The sequence below is a fragment of the Haliaeetus leucocephalus genome, unplaced genomic scaffold (assembly GCF_000737465.1).
Source record: "Haliaeetus leucocephalus isolate CR32 unplaced genomic scaffold, Haliaeetus_leucocephalus-4.0 Scaffold906, whole genome shotgun sequence".
Taxonomy (NCBI): Eukaryota; Metazoa; Chordata; class Aves; order Accipitriformes; family Accipitridae; genus Haliaeetus; species Haliaeetus leucocephalus.
The window spans coordinates 91,569-112,956 of record NW_010973342.1 but is presented as its reverse complement, the minus strand read 5'-3'; the positions used below and the strand labels follow the sequence as shown (position 1 = coordinate 112,956).

The 21,388-nt window shown below is 40.8% G+C and overlaps 1 protein-coding gene across 1 annotated transcript in view; it reads right to left on the bottom strand.

Moving 5' to 3' along the window:
* SLC2A9 (solute carrier family 2 (facilitated glucose transporter), member 9) overlaps positions 1 to 21,388 on the bottom strand; it is a 106,672-nt gene that overhangs the window by 82,585 nt on the left and 2,699 nt on the right. Inside the window, exons 2-5 of the mRNA XM_010583450.1 lie at positions 18,080 to 18,178; positions 11,651 to 11,811; positions 4,734 to 4,858; positions 2,397 to 2,542 (exon numbers count right to left, since the gene is read on the bottom strand). Of these exons, the coding sequence (XP_010581752.1) occupies positions 2,397 to 2,542; positions 4,734 to 4,858; positions 11,651 to 11,811; positions 18,080 to 18,178 (531 nt within the window). The remainder of the gene's footprint in view (positions 1 to 2,396; positions 2,543 to 4,733; positions 4,859 to 11,650; positions 11,812 to 18,079; positions 18,179 to 21,388) is intronic.

The window sequence follows — 21,388 nt, the reverse complement described above, 5'->3', positions numbered from 1 at the left end:
AACTTTCTTGTCTATTTGCTTTAAACAATTCACAAATTTTACAAAGGTAGAATTATACCACAGATTGGTATACTACAGAATGGCTTAAGTATAACACAAATGACCTCAGGCTTCTGAGGAAAGCAAGGGTTTGCTTTCCAGTTACAGCTGAAATCAATAAGACACCATGAATGCATAGCTGTCTCCAAAATAACAGTGGTTGTGGATCTGGAATACTGGTTTCACTTCAAATGCAACAAAGATGTCTCCAACAGAAGAAAAGGGGGAAAAAAAAAACCCTAAATAATATGGGAATGACTTGATAAGAAGCTTTTACATCATTAGTGAACAGAAGTCATGACATTAATCAGAGAGAAGCCTACAACTAGAAAACAGCCTGCAAACATCTTGAACCTACTTTTGAACTTGATCAAACAAAGTGACAGAAATTTGAGCAAAGTATTTGCTGGGGAGAGGAGAGGGGGAAGTGTTGCAAGGACTAAAGAACTCAGGAGAAGGACACCATGTTTGCTACCTCCCAGCTTCAACAGAAGTGAACTCATCACACATACCCTCTACAAGAACGTCTTCTGGCAGTGACTGCTGTTCCTGGTGCAAACCTCCCACTGACTGATGGAAACCACATAAAGCTAGGGAAGAAAATCCTGGCTTGACTGAAACCAACAGAAATTTTGATAAAGCCTTCAAAGAAGGATAAGACTGCACTAGGGAATCGTATTTCAAACAGCCTGAGGTTTCCCCTCAGTGCTAAATTTTATTAATACATTAAAAGGAAAATACACCCACATACCCAACTGGAAAATTCAAGCTGGCTCCAATAATTTTCTGGAAATATGCTAATTCTGCTCCTTTTACATGCTGATATTACCCATCTTGAAAAGAACTAGTTCTACAGAAAAAGCATATTTCTTCTTACATAAATTAATGGCTACCTTTAATGGTGTAATATTAATTAACTGCATACTAAAGCAGGTTGTAGAAGCAGAAACGCAAGCTCCATAATTTGGTAGTGACAACAATTGGGAGGAAGGGAAGGGGAGAAGAGAAATAAAAGAGCAAGAGTGAGTTGAAACCAAGGAATAATTACTTCCTATGCAAAAAATCCCAAAGACCTAACAGGGAAATAAGAATTTGCATGACACCTCACCTTTAAAAGCATATGCATGTTTCCGAAAAAAAACCCCAAACAAACAAAAAAAAACCCCTCAAACCAAAAAAACCCTACTACATAAGGGCTGACATATTCTAAGCAGTCAAACCAGCCTCTTGACATTTAATACATTCATTTGTAATAGACTAGCTTTCAAAGTAAGAGAAGGAACATCTGTAGAAGCCACACAATGAAGGTCAGTGAAAGCCATTTTAACCTTTTTCCTAAAATCAGTTGCTTTGGCAGTGGGGGGTGGGGGGGTGGTTTGTGAGGGGAGTGGGGAATAATCTGTCCTTCAGTAAAGGGTAAATTGAATCAAACCATCTGCCTTCAGGAGAGCTGAACAGGGTAAGTGAGCCCAAGGATAAACAGACAGAAGAGGAGAGCTGGTCAGACAAAAATAAAAGTGTCAGGGAGGATGGTACCATGAATTTACAAAGGAGTTGAATTTGGATGGACACAGGAGGACAAGCTCTCCTCACTTTTCAACTGTTTACTACTTTTGCTGGCTGTCAGAAGGGATTTTTAGTTCAGGTTTCATTGCAAGAGGATTGTTGCAGACGTTTCCTCTGCACCGCCTTGAAGATTCATCTCCGGATGAAAAGTATTTCCAAGTGCCAGCCTGAATAAACCTCGACTTCATTTATTCAGGGTAATGATGACATCCAGTGGCCACCAAGTTAATCTCAGGCTACAACAGCAAGATAGCCTCTTATATTGGAATAGAAAATCTCTTTCCATAAAGGTATATATTAACTCTGTTCTTCCATGTCCTACTCTAAAAGTAGGAGTGCATTACAAGGAACACTATAATCATTGAGCAAGAGTCTTCCTGTTCAGGTCCTCATACAAACTCTTAACCAAGCCTTCTTCAGTTCTATCTCACATTGAAAAATTACAAATGAAAAACACAAAAAACTCTGAAGTACTTCCACGGTACTCAAAGAAACTGGAAGTCAGCAAAAATAAATCTACATCAAGAAAGGGGGAGGGCAGGGGACACAACACCTGCATATGCACACACACAATCCGCTCGAGCTGTTAAAACTGCTTGCCACATCTACCAAACTCAGTCACATGTACACACTTTTAAAAGACATGGAAGAAACCACTTTTCAAAGTGCTTCAAAACAAAACCCCAATGTTTCTGTTTTCTGCTTTTGTATGGAACTCAGTCAAAATATGAAAATACAGCACTTTAAGCATGGTTATGTTCTTTCACAGAAAACATCTGTTAAACACTTACTTGCCCAAATATTTCTGGCAGCCCCAAAACTTGACCAGTGAAAACACCAATACAGATGAAAATTGCTGTGACCTGACCCAGTGAACCACGGATTTCCTTAGGAGATATTTCACTCAAATACATGGGAAGGGCACTGAGAGAAATGCCTACAAAGGAAGGAAGGAAAAAAACATATATTAAGTCAAATGGCCTTTTCATTATGCCAGGTATGAAACAAACATCTATTGAAAGGAGTCCAAGTGCTAATCTGCTCACAAGAGTGGCATAAAAACATGCAAAGAACAGAATCATATCTATCCACAGATAATATGACTGATCTTCTCTGCATGTCTAATTACTCTTGCACCATTTAATAACCATGGGATTGATTATCTGTTACAGATCTACAGTGATGTGCATTGGCTGCTATTTGATGAGAAGCACCAAAGGTTACTCAGAGATGAGAATCACCAGGAGCATGGATTTTACATTTTACATTTGCTCATCCCAAAGCAAGCAAAATCACATTAGCACTGGTGCAGGTAAAGGAAGAAAACCCCAATGTGCCAGGCAGAGAGAGCAGACACTGTCAGATGAAATATTTTACTGTAAATGGTATTAGCAGATGTTCCTCTCAATACAGGCCTACAGATGCAGTGAACTCTTAATAGCAGGCATAAAATAAGGGTGAGAATGCTGCTCAAAGCCTGGAGAAAACAAATGCATGACCCTGATTAGTCGTGAGAGACTGAAAGAGTTAAAGTCTCAAACATTGTGGTGGGGCAAGTTCTGCTTAAAGACAAACCCTGCACAGCAAGGAACCAAGGTGAAAAGCCCATCAGCTCAGACATCAGCAACAGGAGGGGGAGAGCCTGCTGGAGGGTGCGCAGCTCCCTGTTCTGATACAAAGATCAAACAATGGCCATGTCTGCGGGAAAGGAGAAGTTACTCCACAAACGACCCCCAAGCCCAAAGGCTCACAAACTGCTCATTAGCCTGAGGAGTTCGGGTGCCCGCCCGAAGGAGAGGCAAGGATGATAAAAGGACACAAACCAAAGCCCCGGGTGCACAAGCCCACCGGGACTGGACCCCTCGGCTGACTGGACCAACGCTGGACCCAGGACCGGTGAAATCTTTCTTCCTTTCTCTCTCTCTCTGTCTTCTTCTCTCTTTGCTTTTCCACAATCCCTACACCTCATCCGTTTCAAGATATAAACCCTTGACCAAATCTGAGACTAAGAGTGGATCCAGCCGCCCCTAGACCCTTCTCTGAGGAGGAGTCTGGAAAGCAAGGGGGTCTGCTCTGAACCTCGGGACTCAACGGGAGGATCTCCTTGTTCCCTGAATTGATGTGTATGGTTACACGGTTTACAGAAGTAGTCTTATGCCAATTCCTGTTGTGAGAAACCCTGCCACCTACTACCACGCCTCTCCAGTTCAGTTTGCTTCTGTCATAAATAAAATCTTTAACTGATCGTTTGGTGTTGTTTCACCTTAATTTAGCCCGAGGGAATTTTGAATTAAACAGGACTCTCTGGTCTGTCCGGTCTGGATTAGTTAGTACACTGACAGTATTTACACAGCTCCAGATGGTGGTAATCTGAGACAAAAATTAGCAGTAAGCACTAAAATTACGCATGAACTTCACATTGCAAGTGATGGACATATCCACTTTCAAACAACCATAGTTTGTGCTTACTAACAACATAGCCAAAGCTTGCCAGAAAGGGGGCTTAGTGATGCAAAAGTCAAAGCACTTCCCATTGTTTAGAGTCACGAAATTACACTGAGAGTGCAAAACCATCTTAATTCATCAAGTCTGTCTCCACATTAGGTAAATAGTTTTCACCATCTAGCGATCTGTGAAGTTGCTGAGAACCTCACTGCTAGCTGCAAGACTATTGTGGTGCAGCAGTGCCTCCATGATTTACTTTTAAACCAGGAACACCGTGTTGCTAGGGGCAAATGATGATGTACCAAACCTTCCACTTAATCCTACTGGTATTAGCATGGGATCCAACAACTTCTAAACACAAAGCAGCAAGCAGCTTTAACAAATAGATGACACTCTCCCAGCCAAAGGATTTTCATGGCATGAAGACAGATACGCTCTACTGGGGCTGGAGGAGGAAAGGGGGAGGAACAACCAGGGTGGACAGCGGCGGCTAGCATCCATTCCAGTGTCTTCTCCAAACATCAGATCCTCCAACTCTTAGTCTGCTGTTTTGTCCCAGTGAAATCAACGTGGCTAGTGCCTGAAACACCTCTTTAATGTAAAGAAAGATCTAACTGGGGGACATGAGAAAGATTATGCATGGCGCAAGCATTTCAGATATGTACAGTGTGATAAAAGCTTACCTGCATCAACACCCATTATAATGCGGCCCAGTATGAGCATTTCAAATGACCCCGCCAACAAGGAAAGGGACATCAACAATGCAGCTGTCACTGCAAACAGATTATTGAGCAGCAATGTACGTTTCCTAAAAGGAAGAGACATTTTATGTAGATACCAGCATCACGACAGTTAAATCTAGTCATATTCAAAGCACTAGGCTATTATTCTTATATATCCATAAATAAAAACAAAAAGTGCCTAACAAACAAATTCTACACTCCGTGTAGAGTTCCAAAATACAGTACTTTACCCAAATGCATACAGTCCCAAACCTATACCAGAGCTTTAAACCAAAACATGTCATAGTTAACTAAAAAGCTGTACTTCAAAGGCATGGCAATTAGGCATCCCACACATCCTAAGAACCCAAGTGCCATGCCTGAGACTGTATATAAATACAAACAAGCATACTCTGCGTAAATGTATGTATGTAGGAATCAGAAAGCATACTTCAAATAGCAATAAGCTGATATAACTACAGGCATTTTTATGCTACATACAGTTTCTGACATTTTGAGAACTTCCCAACACTGACATATTTATGTCATTATAATTCATCCTTAAATCCATGATATTAAAAACATACATTGAGCAAAATTACTTATTACCTGTAGAGTTAGAAAAAACACTTGGGCTCACATGAGTGATAAAAATCAACCCTTTTCCAAAAATTGTTGAAATTAATCAAAACATAGATTTACATCTTTTTTTTCCCCAATTTTTAAATTATTTCATTCTATAGCAGTCAAATAGAACATGAAAAAAATATTGCTTTCAAAGAAAATAAATACTGTTTATGGAAAATTATTACTTTGTTAAAAAATACAGACAAAATCACAAAAATATATTTTAAAAATTTCAAAACGACTCAATTTCTCATTCGTAGTATATCAACAGCTATATTTCTTACAGTTTTCATCTTTCAGAACTTTATGCTCAAGTTTGAGAGACTCATTAATTCAAAAGTGACTCGTAAGTCTCACAACTTCTGCAGAAGGAAATACTTTACAAAAGAAATGATATCGAGGATTTCACGGGCCTTTGACAGTCAGATTCAAACACTGACAGCCAAGGTCTCATTTCCTGAACACATGGAAGAAGAGTGGTTAAAGATACAAGATCAATAGCTCTGATGCAATGATTCTCTATTGACAGATTAAGTAGAAAACCCACCCAGAACTCAGAGAATCACTGCTGCCTTATACACACCTTTCCACAAATATGGATTTAAGTGGCTTTTTGCTAAATTACAGCCTGCAGGTGAATGGCTGGAGAAGCCATTATCACCATGTTCAGTGTTGAGAGTGACTGAAAAGTTTGTTACGATTCCCAGGCAAAGTCCCAGGGATATCTGCTGGTGATGTGGTGGCCTCTCTAGAGCACATCACAACAAGATAGCTGCTTTGCATAGCATATGATCTAACACAAGACAAAACACCATAATTTTCGCAATTATGTGGCAAGAGAATGATCATAACCTATGCTTTCCATCTGTGAGCCACCTCACTTAGCTATACATGGTAAAGCAACGGAGCTTTGTCTTTACCAGGTTTTGCAGTCACATAATTAAGCACAGTCTTGGTTTGGCTCTAGAGGTACGGCTCAATAGTGAAGCCTCCAATCCCGCTCACAACAACATATGAGAGAAACAACTGATCTGAAAACAAATTTACCTGGAGATAAACATCACTGATGATGTAAATTATGAGGACTCCATTAACTTTGACAGTAAATGACACAGGCTGAGAACACATCAATTTTATTAAAAACCTGAAGTGTTATTAAATTTGTAAGTATTCTCAGTGGATTTTCAATCTATATATATTGTAATTTCCATGAAAAAGAAGAAGAATGACCAGGAAGGCTGTCTACCCTTTTGTTTTCCAAAGGAGGTAACAAACCGACCCAGCAGTCGTCATTCTTCTCAAGTTCAACACATCAGTACCAACTGGTAATCTCCTACCCATTGAACAAGTTATCCAACAGCTCACAACAGATCAATACATTTTTGATAGAAAATATTTTTAATACTTGTATTTTTAATTACTTTTCCTGCTTTCTAGTGATTCTTGAACACTGAATGAATAACATGGTTTGAAGATCAAAAAATAAGATACACCTCATTTAAAGTATATGTTTATACAACAGAGCTGTCAAGAGTGATGATTTTACCATTTGAAACAGATTTTTCAAACAGATATAATTTGAGAGGGCTGAAGTGGTATAAATAATGCCAAAACCAGAAACAAAACGTTCATTCAGGTCAAACAAGTGCTATACATTCATCTGAAGATATTACTTTCCTCTTCTTTAAATTAAATAAGCAGCCCCTCATGCTATGCAGCAATGAACAGAAAAGCACAGCCTAACTAACCAAGATAAAACCAAAGGATTTTGTCTTTGCTGCATTGAAAAAAATGAAAACAAGAAAGTAACATGCTGTTTAGAGTATTACTATATAAAGCATGTAAATTTTTGGTAATGCAAACACTGTGCTGGCTGGCTGTGGCAAGTTTTTGGAAGTGAAGGGGCTGCAAGGGTGGCTTCTGTGAGGAGATGGAATGTGGGAGTAACAAGGTCAGTGGAGGAGAAGGTGCTCCAGGACTGAGCAGGTACATCCCCAGAGGGACTGTGGCCCATGGAGGACCCACGCTGGAGCATAGGAGAAGAGTGAGAAGCAAGGAGCAGCGGAGAGAAGTTGCTGTGCACTGACCCCAACCCCCTGCACTGCCCATTCTCTCACTAAAGGGACTGAGTGTGACCTGCCACGGTACCAAGAGGGAGGAGAGGAGCCTGGAGTGATGTTCAGCCTGGGAAAGTGGGAGGAAAGGTGTCCTAATGTTCACCTTGTTTCCTAGTACCTGAGCAGTAATTAAATTTTTATGCTAACTGGCAATAAGTTAAGTTAAATTCCCCAAGTTGAGCCTGTTTTGCCTGTGACTAACTGGTGCTTTCCCGTTCTTTAGTTTGACCCATGAGTCTTCTCGCTCCTGTTCCTATTTCTCCCCAGTCTCCCTGTCCCACCTGAGGGGTGGGGAGTGATGAGCAGCTGGGTGGGTGCTTGGCTGCCAGCTGGGGCCAAGCCACCACAAACATAAACAGTGAGAACAACTTCTCATCATAGCTCCAAAGAAAAAAATGCAGCAAAACCCTCCAAACTCCCCGTGCTGTCTGAGTTTACTTCCAGTCAGGTCATGTTGTACTCAAAATTGCTACAATCATAAAAAAAACTTATCCTTTCCTGGTGACATAGGCCAAAACTATATTACCTTAGCAGCAAGGCACAGGAAAAAGAAACTAATCAAAAAAACCCAACAAACCACTGCTTGCATAGCTCTAATGTGAGTGATATAAAGATACCACACTTCATAAAGCACCGCAGCAGACACTTGCCCTTTGGAAAGTCCAACCAATCTTGCCAGATAACTGTGCTCACCACGCTTACAAAGTGTAAACATGCAAACTTCAACACTAAGCCACCATAAGAAAAGACACACACTGATGTGCTGGTCAGCCTAATCATTTCTCTCGCATTCTAAATCACACACTGATCAAGTAACTGTCCAAGTGGTACATGAAATCTATCGAAGTATAAATATCATACCTAGTTCTCACATAGCACATTTCATTTTTCAGTCTTGCTGAAGGTTATAGAGCACACCAATATCCCTATTTCTGTAACTGGGTAACAGAGGAATAGACAGCAAAGTGGACTCAACCTAAAGCTAACAGTGCCAGACCTTGGAAAGGGAACCCGGACTCAAGTTCCAGTCCAGAGCCCCACACGGTTCTGCTGCAGCTACTGCACTAAAAATACTTGACTAGCATTCATTTAGATATGAAGATTTTTATTCCTTCCATTCAAATAATTCAGAATTCTCTCCAGCCAAAAGAAATAAAGCATTTATGCATTCCAAAAGGAAGATGCTTTCAAAAACTTCTGATTGAGCACAGAGCATTTGTCACAGCTGCATTCTAAGCCGAACAGTAAGTTTTGCAACTTGGTGCCAAAAATGGTTCTCTCTAAGACTGACTATCCGTACTGCTGCAGGAATGTAACTTCCAACCCTGTACTCAATCTGAAGTAGTCCGAAGAGCCATTTGCTCAGTCGAAATCAGTTCCCATAAGCACCCCAGCTGAGACAGGCAGGTCACCCATCAGCTAGACACAGGTAGAGATAAGCTTTAAGGATTTTTTCTGCCTTTTTCTTTTATAGGTATTTTGGATATTAAAAACACTTGAGAATCTCTTCCTCTGAATTGTCTTTGGCTTTTTGCAAAACCACATACAATTAATCTCTTCTGATTTCAAGGTTTTTATTTACTCTCGTGATATTGGATAGTTCCAGAGGCTAGAACAGAATCCTAGTGACTACGTGCCCTCCACGGCTGCAATAACTTTAGTTACAGATTTGAATTAATAATATTTTTGTCTAAAACTGGCAACTAGGAAAATGATATAATTAAAGTTTCATCAAAAACGTACTGTTGTCTCAAAATTCAGTAATAAGAAAGACTTGGGAGCAAATATGGTACCTTATACAAAAAGTATAGTAAGGAAGCTAGGTGTTTAAATGACAAGCTGTATGTTCTTTAAACTAGGTCTTTAAATAAAAGCCAGTAACAGATTGAATACTGGATCACCATTTCAACTACAGTAGATGACTTCAGACTAACAAAGTGGTAGCATTACTAATATAATCCAGATAAATTCCCTTAATCGCTTCATACTCAAAATGATTCCCTGTGCTTGAGGGAAGGCCTTGTCCCTCTCCTGCAACTGCCTCCCTAGCAGCGGCCTAAGCAATCCACTGACCATATCGCCCAATCTGCGTGTTCAGGATATGCAACAGCAGCTGCTCTTCGGTAGAAGAAGAGAATTTAAATTATGAAGTGTCAAAGCCACATCTGAACATGGGATTTATGCTTATGTGGATGAAGGCTCTCTTTGAAAAACTTACTCTACATTTCTCTTAAAGCAAGTAGGGCCTAGGAGTCCGGTAATTTGGAAATCATGTTATTAATCTTAGAGCAATATGATTCAAGAGTGCTCTTTTTAAAGTCATACATTATTTCTGACTAATGCTTTTGATCCCCCTTAGTTCATTATTCTGTGTCAGTGTAAATGGAGCTCAGCTTCATCATACATACAACCCTCCAACCTACACTGGAACAGTTTAACAGTGAAGTATTTTATTGTTCTGACAACATTTCATAACGTGCTTCTCAATTACCATACCGATATGTCAGTCTGGTTTCCTAGACCAGACAAACACGGTGTGGTTGGAACAGCAAACTCAAGAACCGTACTTCGATGAGCAGCCTATATCCAGTGTCACTGAGATGCAATCCCTTCCCATCTCTAATCAAGTACTCGTACACCATATCTGTAAGAGAGCTGTTTTCATGGTTTAATAGGGATAAACATAATAAACAGGGGCAGAGCCTGCAAGCTTTAAATCTCTGCCCTGGAAATATGATCTGCTCCCATCAAAGTGGTGTATATATATGACTGAGATCAGCCACCACTTAAACAAACTTGCATACAAAGCTGTTCTACACTTCACCAAAAATTCAAGCCTTCTGTGAACCCATTTTTTACTTCACTTTTTTATAAAGTAAAGAAGACGCAGTGACAATTCTGGGAATTAATCAGTCTGAGTCAGGCATAGTTTCATATTTTAAGAAGTGTGTAAAAGCCAAATTGATGATTTGGCAGAAGAAATTGGAAACCTAAAAAAAAAAATAATGTGACTGTGAAAAATATTTAAGAATTGAAAAATCAAATGGTGAAGTGAATGGACAGAATAAATTAATGAAGAATGGTAACAGACTTACAGAGCAGAGAATACTGACTTGCTGTAAGCATGAAATGGAAGAACCTGAAAACATACTCTTTGAGGTGAAAAATGGGATGTGAAAGGGTTGGGACAATGACAAATGGGCCTAGGAGAGTACAATCTCAAGTGAAAGAAATAGTCAAAATGTAGAACAGAAAAGTAAGAACAGTAGAGGTAGATGCTTATATTTAAGCCTCCATAATAACCTTCTCCAGTGATTTAACTGAGCAAAAATTTAAAATTATATAGAATTTACAATTAAGGAAAAGCCAAATGAGCAGCTAAGATGAATGCTGTAATGGCTTTTATTTCATGCCCTTCTAAATATAGGTAAATTACAAATTACTTTTAAAATTCTCTTTGGAAGACTGTATGAAACAAAAATTTGACAGAAATATCTATTTAGTACCTGCAGCAAAAATGCAAATGCACACCAGCAGAAACATTCTTAAAATACTCATATGCCCTATGGTCAAGACTTGGTCAAATACTGCATTGCATAGAGCAGGGAAGGCATCCCCAAGCTTGGGGAAGACCGAACACAAACTTCACCATAGTTTAGTTCTTCAAACTGTATTTTAAGTTGACATAAGAAAGAAAAAAAAAAAGAGCAAATTTTTGTAATTGCATGACAACAAATGTTGCTGAGAAGCAAATGAGACATGTTGATAGCTTTACTTGTGTACAGTAAGATACCCAGCAGACTCATGATAAAAGAATCTGCCAATCTATGAAATCTTCCCTATTTTATGGTATTTTCCTTTTGCACTCCTGACAATTCAGCCTGACATCTCGGCCCACTGCCCATTCAGAGCAAATGGCTTCTGTGACTCAAACGATGCACAGTAAGGCCAGAGAGAAAGGTACTAATTTTACTCTTGGAAATTCGGAACTCTTAGAAATGAGCTTTCATAATTTGAAGATGTTTAAATTTGCATTCTGGTGAAGAGGGTTTTTAAAAAAAATAGCAGTAAAGCCTTCTAGAGAGACTAAGTGAGAAACTGCTTTAGAAAATACAAGTTTTCCAGCACACTTACCGTCCGAAGAACTTCACAATTGGGGTAACAATAATGGCACCCACAAGGCCACCAATGGCAAAAATAGAAACAGTTATGGACCAGAGGAGAGTCAGTGTGCTTTCATCCACCGAGAAGCCGTATCTTCTTTCCCAAGTTTCATTGTAAAATTTCTTGATATACTGAAAGAAAATACATGATAACAATACATGTAAAATATTACACTTTAAAAAACACAACTGAGAGAAACAGAGTAAAAAAACCCAGTAGCTTGCTTGCAGGAATCACCCTTGCTCTTCTATCTCCCTCCTCCAAAAAATGGGGCCTCACTTCTAGATGCAACTGCAATACAGACTAACTGAACCAGCCAAAGCATATATACATTTAACTACATGCTGGTCATAAATAAGGTGGGGAAAAAAACACAAGTAGACATGAATGTAGAAGAGGCTTATAAAAGAGAAACTCCTATAAAGCAAGGACGTTACCATTTAGGTTATTGGTATACCACTGACAACTGTTTGTTGTAGCCTTACTGTGTACACATATGTAGACATTTCAGCCTGAACTGGGGCTAAGGGCTCAGACACAGAATCACAGAACGGGTGATGCTGGAAGGACCTCTGGAGGCCATCTTGTCCAACCCCCCTGCTCAAGTAGAGCCAGCTAGAGCCACTTGCCCAGGACCATGCCTGGAGGTTTTTAAATATCTCTAAGGAGACTCCCCAAAAATCACACCACGGGCACTTGGCAAGGTGCTGCACATCAGCTGAGCTCCGCTCACTGATCATGTACATACTCTTAACCTCGGGCAGGTGACCTATCACAACCTAGTGTAATAGTTTTTTAGACAAGTGTGCTGGTTTTGGCTGGGATAGAGTTAATTTTCGTCATAGTAGCTAGTGTGGGGCTATGTTTTGGATTTGTGCTGAAAACAGTGTTGATAATGCAGAAATGTCTTCCTTATTGCTGAGCAGTGCTCACACAGAGTCCAGGCCTTTTCTGCTTCTCACACCTCACCACCAGCAAGTAGGCTTGGGGGGCACAAGGAGTTGGGAGGGGACACAGCCGGGATGGCTGACCCCAACTGACCAAAGGGATTTTCCAGACCATAGGACGTCATGCTCAGCATAAAAAGCTGGAGGAAGAAGAAGGAAGGGCGGGGGGACATTCAGAGTGATGGCATTTGTCTTCCCAAGTCACCATTACATGTGATGGACCCCTGGTTTCCTGGAGATGGCAGAACACCTGCCTGCAAATGGGAAGTGGTGAATGAATTCCTTGTTTTGCTTTACCTATTAAACTGCCTTTATCTCAGCCCACGAGTTCTCTCTTCCAATTCTCTCCCCCACCCCACCGAGGGGGAGAGTGAGTGAGCAGCTGTATGGTGCTTAGTTGCTGGCTGGGGCTAAACCACAATAACAAGCCATGGAAAACCTCACTACCTAGCATTTGCCATGACTTTTAAAAAAACAACATGCACAAATTCTTAAATGCTAACTACCATTAGTCAATGATCATTACTCAGAGTCTTATGTTAAGGGCAAATAGTTTTACTGCTTTTTAATGGATCTATAGTGCCAATAACTTGGGAAGGGAGGAAAGGGAGGCTCCAGTAGCAGGTAGAGGCAAAAATGTCTTGAAGAAGGTGGTGAATTGGCAGAAGCACAAAGGTAACGAAGAGGAAAGGAGTTACAACCAACTCCTGTCAGATGGCAACATGACTGACATCAAGAGAAGAGTTTAGCTTGTCTTACAGGACACAGCACCAAAAGCCGTATGTTGATAGGTTTGGGGGGCTGTGTGTGGGAGCTCACATGTAACTTAGGAAAATCCCTGGAAAATTTTTAAGGATGCTTTAAAAGTTATAAAAGTAGGAATCCTTTTGGCAAAACCCTACACTGCGCCTACCTTGAAACAACATTTACCATCTCTATTTTGTATGTCAGCCCCAGAATGCAGATCTCAGATTGGCTCAAAATTAAATGCCTTTCCCTAGTCTATTTTTTTTCAAAAGGCCGGTATTGTAAAAGTGAGTGATTCTACAAATTCTTTAGCATAACACTAGAAAAAAGATAGACTGAACTGAGAACAATTAGCTTTCATGGACTGAGGGAAGAAGGGAGGCTGTGTCCACTTTTGCATTGTATTTATGACACTACCACATCTGGCAGTCATATAAAATCAAGGACCTACTAAGCCAAGCAATGAAAGTTAACATTCTTGTCCCAAAGAATTTACAGTCAAGACAAATAACTGTTAAGAGGAGGGAGGCAAAACCTGACAGCTTTCGGTGTGATACTGATGGCGAAAAAAAAGCCCACAGTATCAGTCAAAAAGACCTAGTTGTCTGACACTGTTAAAATCAAGAATCCCAAATCACTTTCATAAGTACGTTATAGCTTCTCCCCTTTGCTTTTTGAATGAAGTTCAGGCTGCTAAACAAGGTATGCAATTTCTTTTCAGTAATGGAAGATGTATCAAACATGAAATCAGACACCTAAGACCCTGACACGAATCCACCTGCACGACAAGCTGGTTCTCTTAAGAAATGAAAACCTGAGACCTGTCTTATAACTCGTCAGCTATCCCGAGACCTACACTTTTCTCCCATGACAGTTTAATTTCCTTAAGAGCCTTCCATCAGGGCCCTTCCAGGCTATCTTTTGAAAGTCCAAGTGCCTCTTGAATCTCTGGAGAACTCTGACAGATGCCTGAGCCACAGTTCTCCTTTGCAAAAGCCATGCCAGCTTTCCCCCAAATTCTTACTTTTCTACTACAGTTTCTGCTAGTTTGTCAGGTACAAATAACTAATTCTTAACATTATGTTCCAAGCTTTCCCCCTAAAAACTACTTTTTTCTTAAAGTTGCATTAAACCTCTCAGTCTCTCTGTTACTGAGGCTATTTAAAAAGAAACTGAACTGTGATACAAAGCCTGTATTTTGAGGGTTTTTTTCAGTCTTGAACAAATGTTAAGGTATTTTGGCAACCTGACACAAAATTGTCACTAATTTTATTCCATATCTCTACTGACATTTCAGCTTCTCCAATACATCCCCTATAAAGAAGGTTCCAGCGTGGGACTTCCCCAGACTTTTCCAATTCAAAACATTAATTCAGGTTTCTTGTCCTTGTATTTTCTGAACACCCTTTTTCAGCTTCATCTATCAGCCTTGTATCCCAAAGCCCTCTGTCTGCACATTTTCTGTGCCTGCTGAAAGTACCCAAATGCCAGGACCAGCTCACTTTTTCAGCCTTCAATATGCCAGAGTTTATATTCTTTTCCTGCTTTCCTCACATGAGCACAACTGCAGGTTTTTGAAGGATGCCTTCTAACAACTTCCCTTCCCTGATGTTTATTACACCAAAGTTTCTTCATCTTTCAAAAAGGTAAAGATGTCATAGCTCCCGTATGACATTTTTACATAGTCTCTGTATTGCCTGCAGAGACATTGCTTATGTACTTTCTTTTTAGTGAAGCTTCCTCATTTTTATGCTGTTCCCATTTCAAAAACAAGCAAAGCTCCGATGCCACCGTGGTGTCTGATGGTCTGGCAAGGACACAGTACCAGGTGGTCACTACTGCAGAAGGGCACAGCACGCTTGTGTAACGCTCTCACCCGTTCTGTGTCACTGCTCCCTGACAAGCTCTACAGTATCATGAAGTTTAATCTCGGCACTTTTCTCCAGTTTCTTCTCATATTTCCTCCAGCATATCATAAGTACTTAATTATCCTGGGGCAGGACTCGGCAGTATAAGCCTACCACCACAATTTCTATGTTCAAACTAGGAATTTCAAATTTTAAGTATTCCAGCCTTGGACACACGGACTATTCGATTTGAGGACTCTATTTAGTTTGAAACACCACCTCTCCACCTGCACAGTACCCAAGAAAGGTGGAGGTAGAACATATCACACACTGTCTTCCTGTCAAGTTTCTAGTAGGCCTCTTGTGCCCTGAATTAAAAGGAGGACAGGGATGTTTCTCCCATCCTATCTTACATGTTTCTATACAAACAGACAGAAAAAAAACCACAGAAAGAAAAAAAAAGTCAATTTGGTGCTTGGTCCATTTAGAAGAATCTTACAGTAAACTTCCAAATGAACCTGCCATTACATCAAGTAATACATCTTACCTCTTTAACACCAATACCCAGATTATATTTAGATTCAGATATCGTCTTATTTATTTGAAGTTCATTTCTGGTAGTAATGAATACTAAGAGAAAACATTTTTAGAACACTATTAGCATTTCTTGCTAATGACAATGGCTAAAAATAGCATGCAAATTATGCTCCCCTTCTGTTATAACTAGTTTTCTCAGCATAGCTTTGTTATTTACAAGGAGATGTCAGGTAACTGCAAATATTCAAGAAAAGAAAGTACAAACTACCACACTCAATAGTAACAGATAAATGTACTGGCATATACATCACCTGTGTCTGGATGCCCACTGCCAATAAATGGGAAGCTACTAACACATACAGGTTTTGCAGACTTGCACATGAAACAAAACAAATCTGATCCAACAAATCCACTGGATTTTAATCCACTGAATTCTGTGGAAAGGTTCCTTTGGGATTTTAATCAGTTGTCTGAACAACATTAATGGCATAAACCTGTATACAAAAATTTTAGCCGCTAACCAAAGCCTACAAGGAACAGTAGCTGACTGATACCGGTATCTAGTATTCTGCTGCCTCAGTTCATTAAGGTAGTAGTGCTAGGGTGGGAAATACAAGGGGAATATAAAGGATATATACATTTTTTTATATATACCTAAATATAAGGGATATATTTTAAATATAAGGGAAATATTTTCCTTTTCTCTGTAACTGTAAATGACTTACATCAAGGGAACAGATGAGCTGGTCTTTAAAGAAGAAAAAAGACCTTACCCATAGTTATGAAGGTCACTCATGCACAGTGGCAACTATTGAACTGGCTGACACAGCAGGCTATACATTTTTGCAATAGTCTCATTTTCCCTGTTTCAGCTCTAAAAGGAATGCGGAGCTGCAGCCGCCCGCAGGAAGGAGGCAAGCGCTGCGTGGCAGTAACAGACTTCGCTTCCCGCACAGAGCACAAAGCACATCATTGTTCTACAGACCTTACCCACAATTGGTCCCTGTAATGAATTGTAGAAATTCAGCTCAGAAAAAGACAGCTTCAACTTGTATTCAATTAAAGCATTTGTTTTCCTACTGCCAAATGCTCCCATACGTTTTTAATAAGTTCTGGTAACTCTTTGAACAAGCGCATGGAGACTTCTCATTCTGGGTTTCTTGTGTGGTCAAGCGCTGTGCGCAGGGGGAAGCACACCTGCGATGGGCCACTGCTCTTCCCCACGGAAAAGTAGGGGACTGAGCGGGAAGCGATCTCCGCTCTGAGCAGAGCTGGTACAGTTTATTCCCCCCTTGCAACAAAAAGGAAGCTGGACTGACTCTACCTTACAAGATAACCTGCAGTAAAGTTCACTGGTGAGAACTGCAGGGGTATTCTCCTGCAGTTTGATTAGCTGGCACGTATGAAATATAAGTTAAAAATTCTTCTTTCACTATTTACATAAATATTGCATCCATTTTTAATGTGACCAACCTGTTTAGGTGGAAACCTAGCCACATATTTTAATAAGAGATTTCCGTAAAAGAAGGAGCTTAGCTTTGGAAAGGAACTATTTTGAATTGGAATTTCCACAGTAAGTTCCCAAAACGTACTAGCTACTTTTTCAAAATAGCATTGCTTGCAACCCCACTGAATTGCTTACTGCTGTGCTTGACTGAATTAAGAGGATCTCCAGTACGCCAGTGTAAAAACAAAATGTTCAGATTTCCATTTGTGATAACTCATATTTTAATGAAATCACCCAAACATTGCACACTGATTTCACAGTACTCTATTCATCAAATCTATTCCATATGTTGCAGCCAACAGATGGCCAACACAGCAGTTTTGAATTCCGAATCAAACAAGGCACCACCACGAAACGCAGAAGAGGAGGCCCATTATTCAAGAGGAAGCCAGAGGCATTATTTATAATATCAGTACTGTGGGAATGAAATGTTGTGCAACCCTCCAGAACTGAATGATGCGGACAGAAGCTGCTGAACATGTGCATAAGGCTACCAAATACTCACTAGTTGGAAAGACAGACTATTAAAAATACCTTATAATGCAAAAGTGTGCAAGAAGGTTTAGCATTAGCCTGGGTGAGAAGCAAACCACGTGCACCCACTCACCTCAACAGCGGCATTTAGTTTCCTGACAGCTACTGAACTTATGTGAAAACCTCATGGACAGCAGAAAGAAGCTTTCAGTTATCAAATGAGATTTAACGTCTTCTACTACATCAGAAGGATTATAAAGGCAGGATGTTGAGGAGCGCACAAGAGCTGGCCAAGGCTGCCCTCTACTGATACTAAATTCCAGTTTTGTCAGTCACTTACCGCTGCGGGAGCGTTCACCACCGAGAGATTGTAACCATAAAGAAAAGACGACCCAAAAGCACCAGTTAAAGAGGCTACAATAAGACTCCCAGACCAATTCTGAAAAACAAAGAAAAGATGCAGCCATTGTTAGTATACTTTAAATTAACGTACCTCAGGTTTTAGACACTCCTTATGCTATCTTGCATAGCTCCTACAGGCAGATGTCCTTGCTGCAGAATAATGGCCTGAAACACTTCCCCTTGCTGCGATCCAAGGGACAGTAAATTTGAAGTGACAGCATCTCAGTTAACATTTACCAAGACATAAGTGAATATTTGAGTTTCTCTCAACACAAGTGAGCATTTTAACTTCTTTCAACCTCACAGATTTTTCCTGCAAGCATCCCAGCAGCACCCACACCAAAAAGCAAAATGCTGGAGAAGCATATTCTCGGCCAAGGAAACTATTGGCAACATACCAGTAACACAACTAAGCAAGGAGAAGCATATATTTGATGCAACAGGTCTGTGGGTAGACCTGACTTCAATGAAAACCTGTGAGACGGTGCACCCCCCACTCCCATGAGTACCAGGATTAGTGAAATCGTGACCAAAAAAATTAAAATGATGCCTAGAAACTAGGTTTTGTAACCCAAATGCAAGTCTCCAACCGTAATTGCTGCCACACACACACACTCTACAGTGGAGACACTATTTGCCGTTTTTCCCCAGCGACACACCTGTACCTTTCCCTTCTCAGGTCTGCTCCCTCCATCCCCCTCATCCTGTTTTCAGCCCACCTCTGCTAACAATTTCTTCTTCCACATCAGCTGTTGAATAAAAGGTAAGACTGCTTTGATTTGAGAGATTTTGCATTTCAGGGTCCTTTCCACCTTCCCCAGTATTATTCTTTCTGCCACTCAGTTCTCCTGCTGGATTACAGAGAGAGGCAGAAGTGGCCATTGCCATTCCCAAGAGATATTAGTGCTTTGGTGGCTGGTCAGTCGTGAATGTCATTTTGTAGATCATGGAAAACAACTCATCTTTCTTGACCTCTGAATACACTGAAGTAGATGGCTTTTTAATGTGTTTTGAATATAAAAAAAACCCAACAAACAAACCTCTGCTAAGAATCTCGAATTTCAGGCACAGCTCACTGTCATTTTATGCCCAGCCTCATCACTTCAAAAGGAAGCCTCAATCCTTTCAAAAGGAGAAAGACCTGCTTAAGCAGGCCTAATAAACTCAGTTTCAGTTATATCACTTAGAGCAGACATGACAGGTTAATGAGTCTATACATTCTATCAACTGCACAAAGCTGTATATTTGCCTTGGAAAATGAAGATTTAGAGCACAAACTAGGTCTGTGTAGCTAGCACATTGCATGGCAGCAGTGATGATAGACGGTACCGAGCTCCACCAGCCTCACAGGCACAGCACGGCAAGCGAACGCACCGTGGTGGTTAGCATGTGCCAGAGCTCGTGTTCCACGCCGTCGTCGCAGACTCGCTATGATCCGTGAAGAAGGGGTGAGATACTGGGGTGCCAGGGCAGGGACCGCAGCATACAACCCAGCACATGTGGGCTACGCCACGCTCCCTAGCTGTCACTCCTGAGGGCTCAAAGCGCGCCCTGTGGGACAGCTGAGTGTTTTTAACTTCTTCCACATGATGTGAGCACTTTTTAAGAGATTACACAGTTCATTAACCAGCCTGTTTTCGGTCAGGTCAGGAGGAAGTGTACAGGAGGAAAAAAGCCTCTGTAAGAAACAGATCCCACTGAGTTCATCACATAAGCCAAATACAATTTCTTGTTATTAGCCAGCTTCTTAAAATGAACCTGCCACACACACACACACACAGAGCTTTGCACCATTACTTTGGTAGCAAAGAGTAGAAATTTTGACATAAGGTTTTATTTAGCTTCTGGTGATAACACCTCATATTAGGTGCCCATTATTTCTCTACTATGCACAAGTGTTCCTACACTTAGGAGAAATCACTACTCCTCTGAACCAACGATGCTGAGGAGAATATTCCTGGAGGTCTACCAGGCTGCTCCCAAAGGGTTCACAAATGATAAGCGCAAGTTCACAAGTGCTATGTGGTAACATTGATGCAACGTTGCTAAAGGGCTCTACTCTAACAAGGTTAGACCCATCAGAAAAATCCTGCGAACAAAATGATTCGGATCATATAGCCTACTGCTCGTTAAAAACTCCACTGAATGCTTAAACCTTTCAGCACAGGCAAATTACATGCCCAAAAGGCTAAGTGGAAGATAATGCAGGACAAACCATGGAAGTACTGCCAACCTGGAAAACCCCACATGCACTTCATTTTCAAGTGTTGCAAATAGCTGGGTTTCGAGCCTACTTCAATACCAAGAATTTCTCAAGGATACAGCCTGCTGCAGAAAACCTCAGACTTACTCGATTCAGAGTTTTACAGTTCTTAGAACACAAACTTCAACTTCCCCATGACCTGTCTCCTCACACACCATTTTAAATATTTGCTCAGGCTTCAGCAATGCCAGATAAAAGATGAAAGCACAATGAAGCAAGAATGCAAAAAAAAAAAAAAAAAAAAAAAAAAAAAAAATCAAACTGTTGCTCAAAAAAATATTAACGCTGTGGCAACATTAACAACAGGAAAGGGGAAAAAAACCCCAACCTAATGTGTTTTACAGTGACTGGGAAACAAGAAGGCGACCACGCCTCCCTCCTAGGTGTTCCTTGACTTCCCCGCCATCCATGTGCTCATGCGTCGCTGCGGTCAGCTCAAGGGCAGGTAGGTGTGAACGTCACCACAGCAGTAAGTGTTCAGTCAGGAAAGCTGCACGTCAGTTCACAGCAAAGACCTCCAGATACCCGAGAACTCCTTACTTGTGAAAGTCCACGTTTTTGGTCTTATCGCGGGTCCCAGGGCACCGTGCTCTGAACAACGCTTTTCCCAACTCCCGTCCTTGTTCAGCACACAGTGTGGCATTTGTGTTGGCTGCTATAGGTCTTAAATTCTCTTTTTTTTTTTTTTTTAAATGGACAACAGTTTGCATTTCAGCTTTCAAAACAGAGTTTAGAAAACTGTACTTTGGTCAGTTAAGTTACAACCCCCTTCTCAGGTGCACATGAAGCACAATCCTAAGCGGTAAACATTGCACGCGTGCGTAAGGGAGTTTTCATACGCTCAAACGGCTCTTGCTGAGACTTTCTACTGACAGTGGGAAGGCGGACTTCGGAGCACCTTACCCGCTAGCTACCCCGAACGACACCCAGTCGTAGGAAAGCCCCGAGCAGCCCACCTCCAGCTCAGAGCGCGGCCGTGCCCGT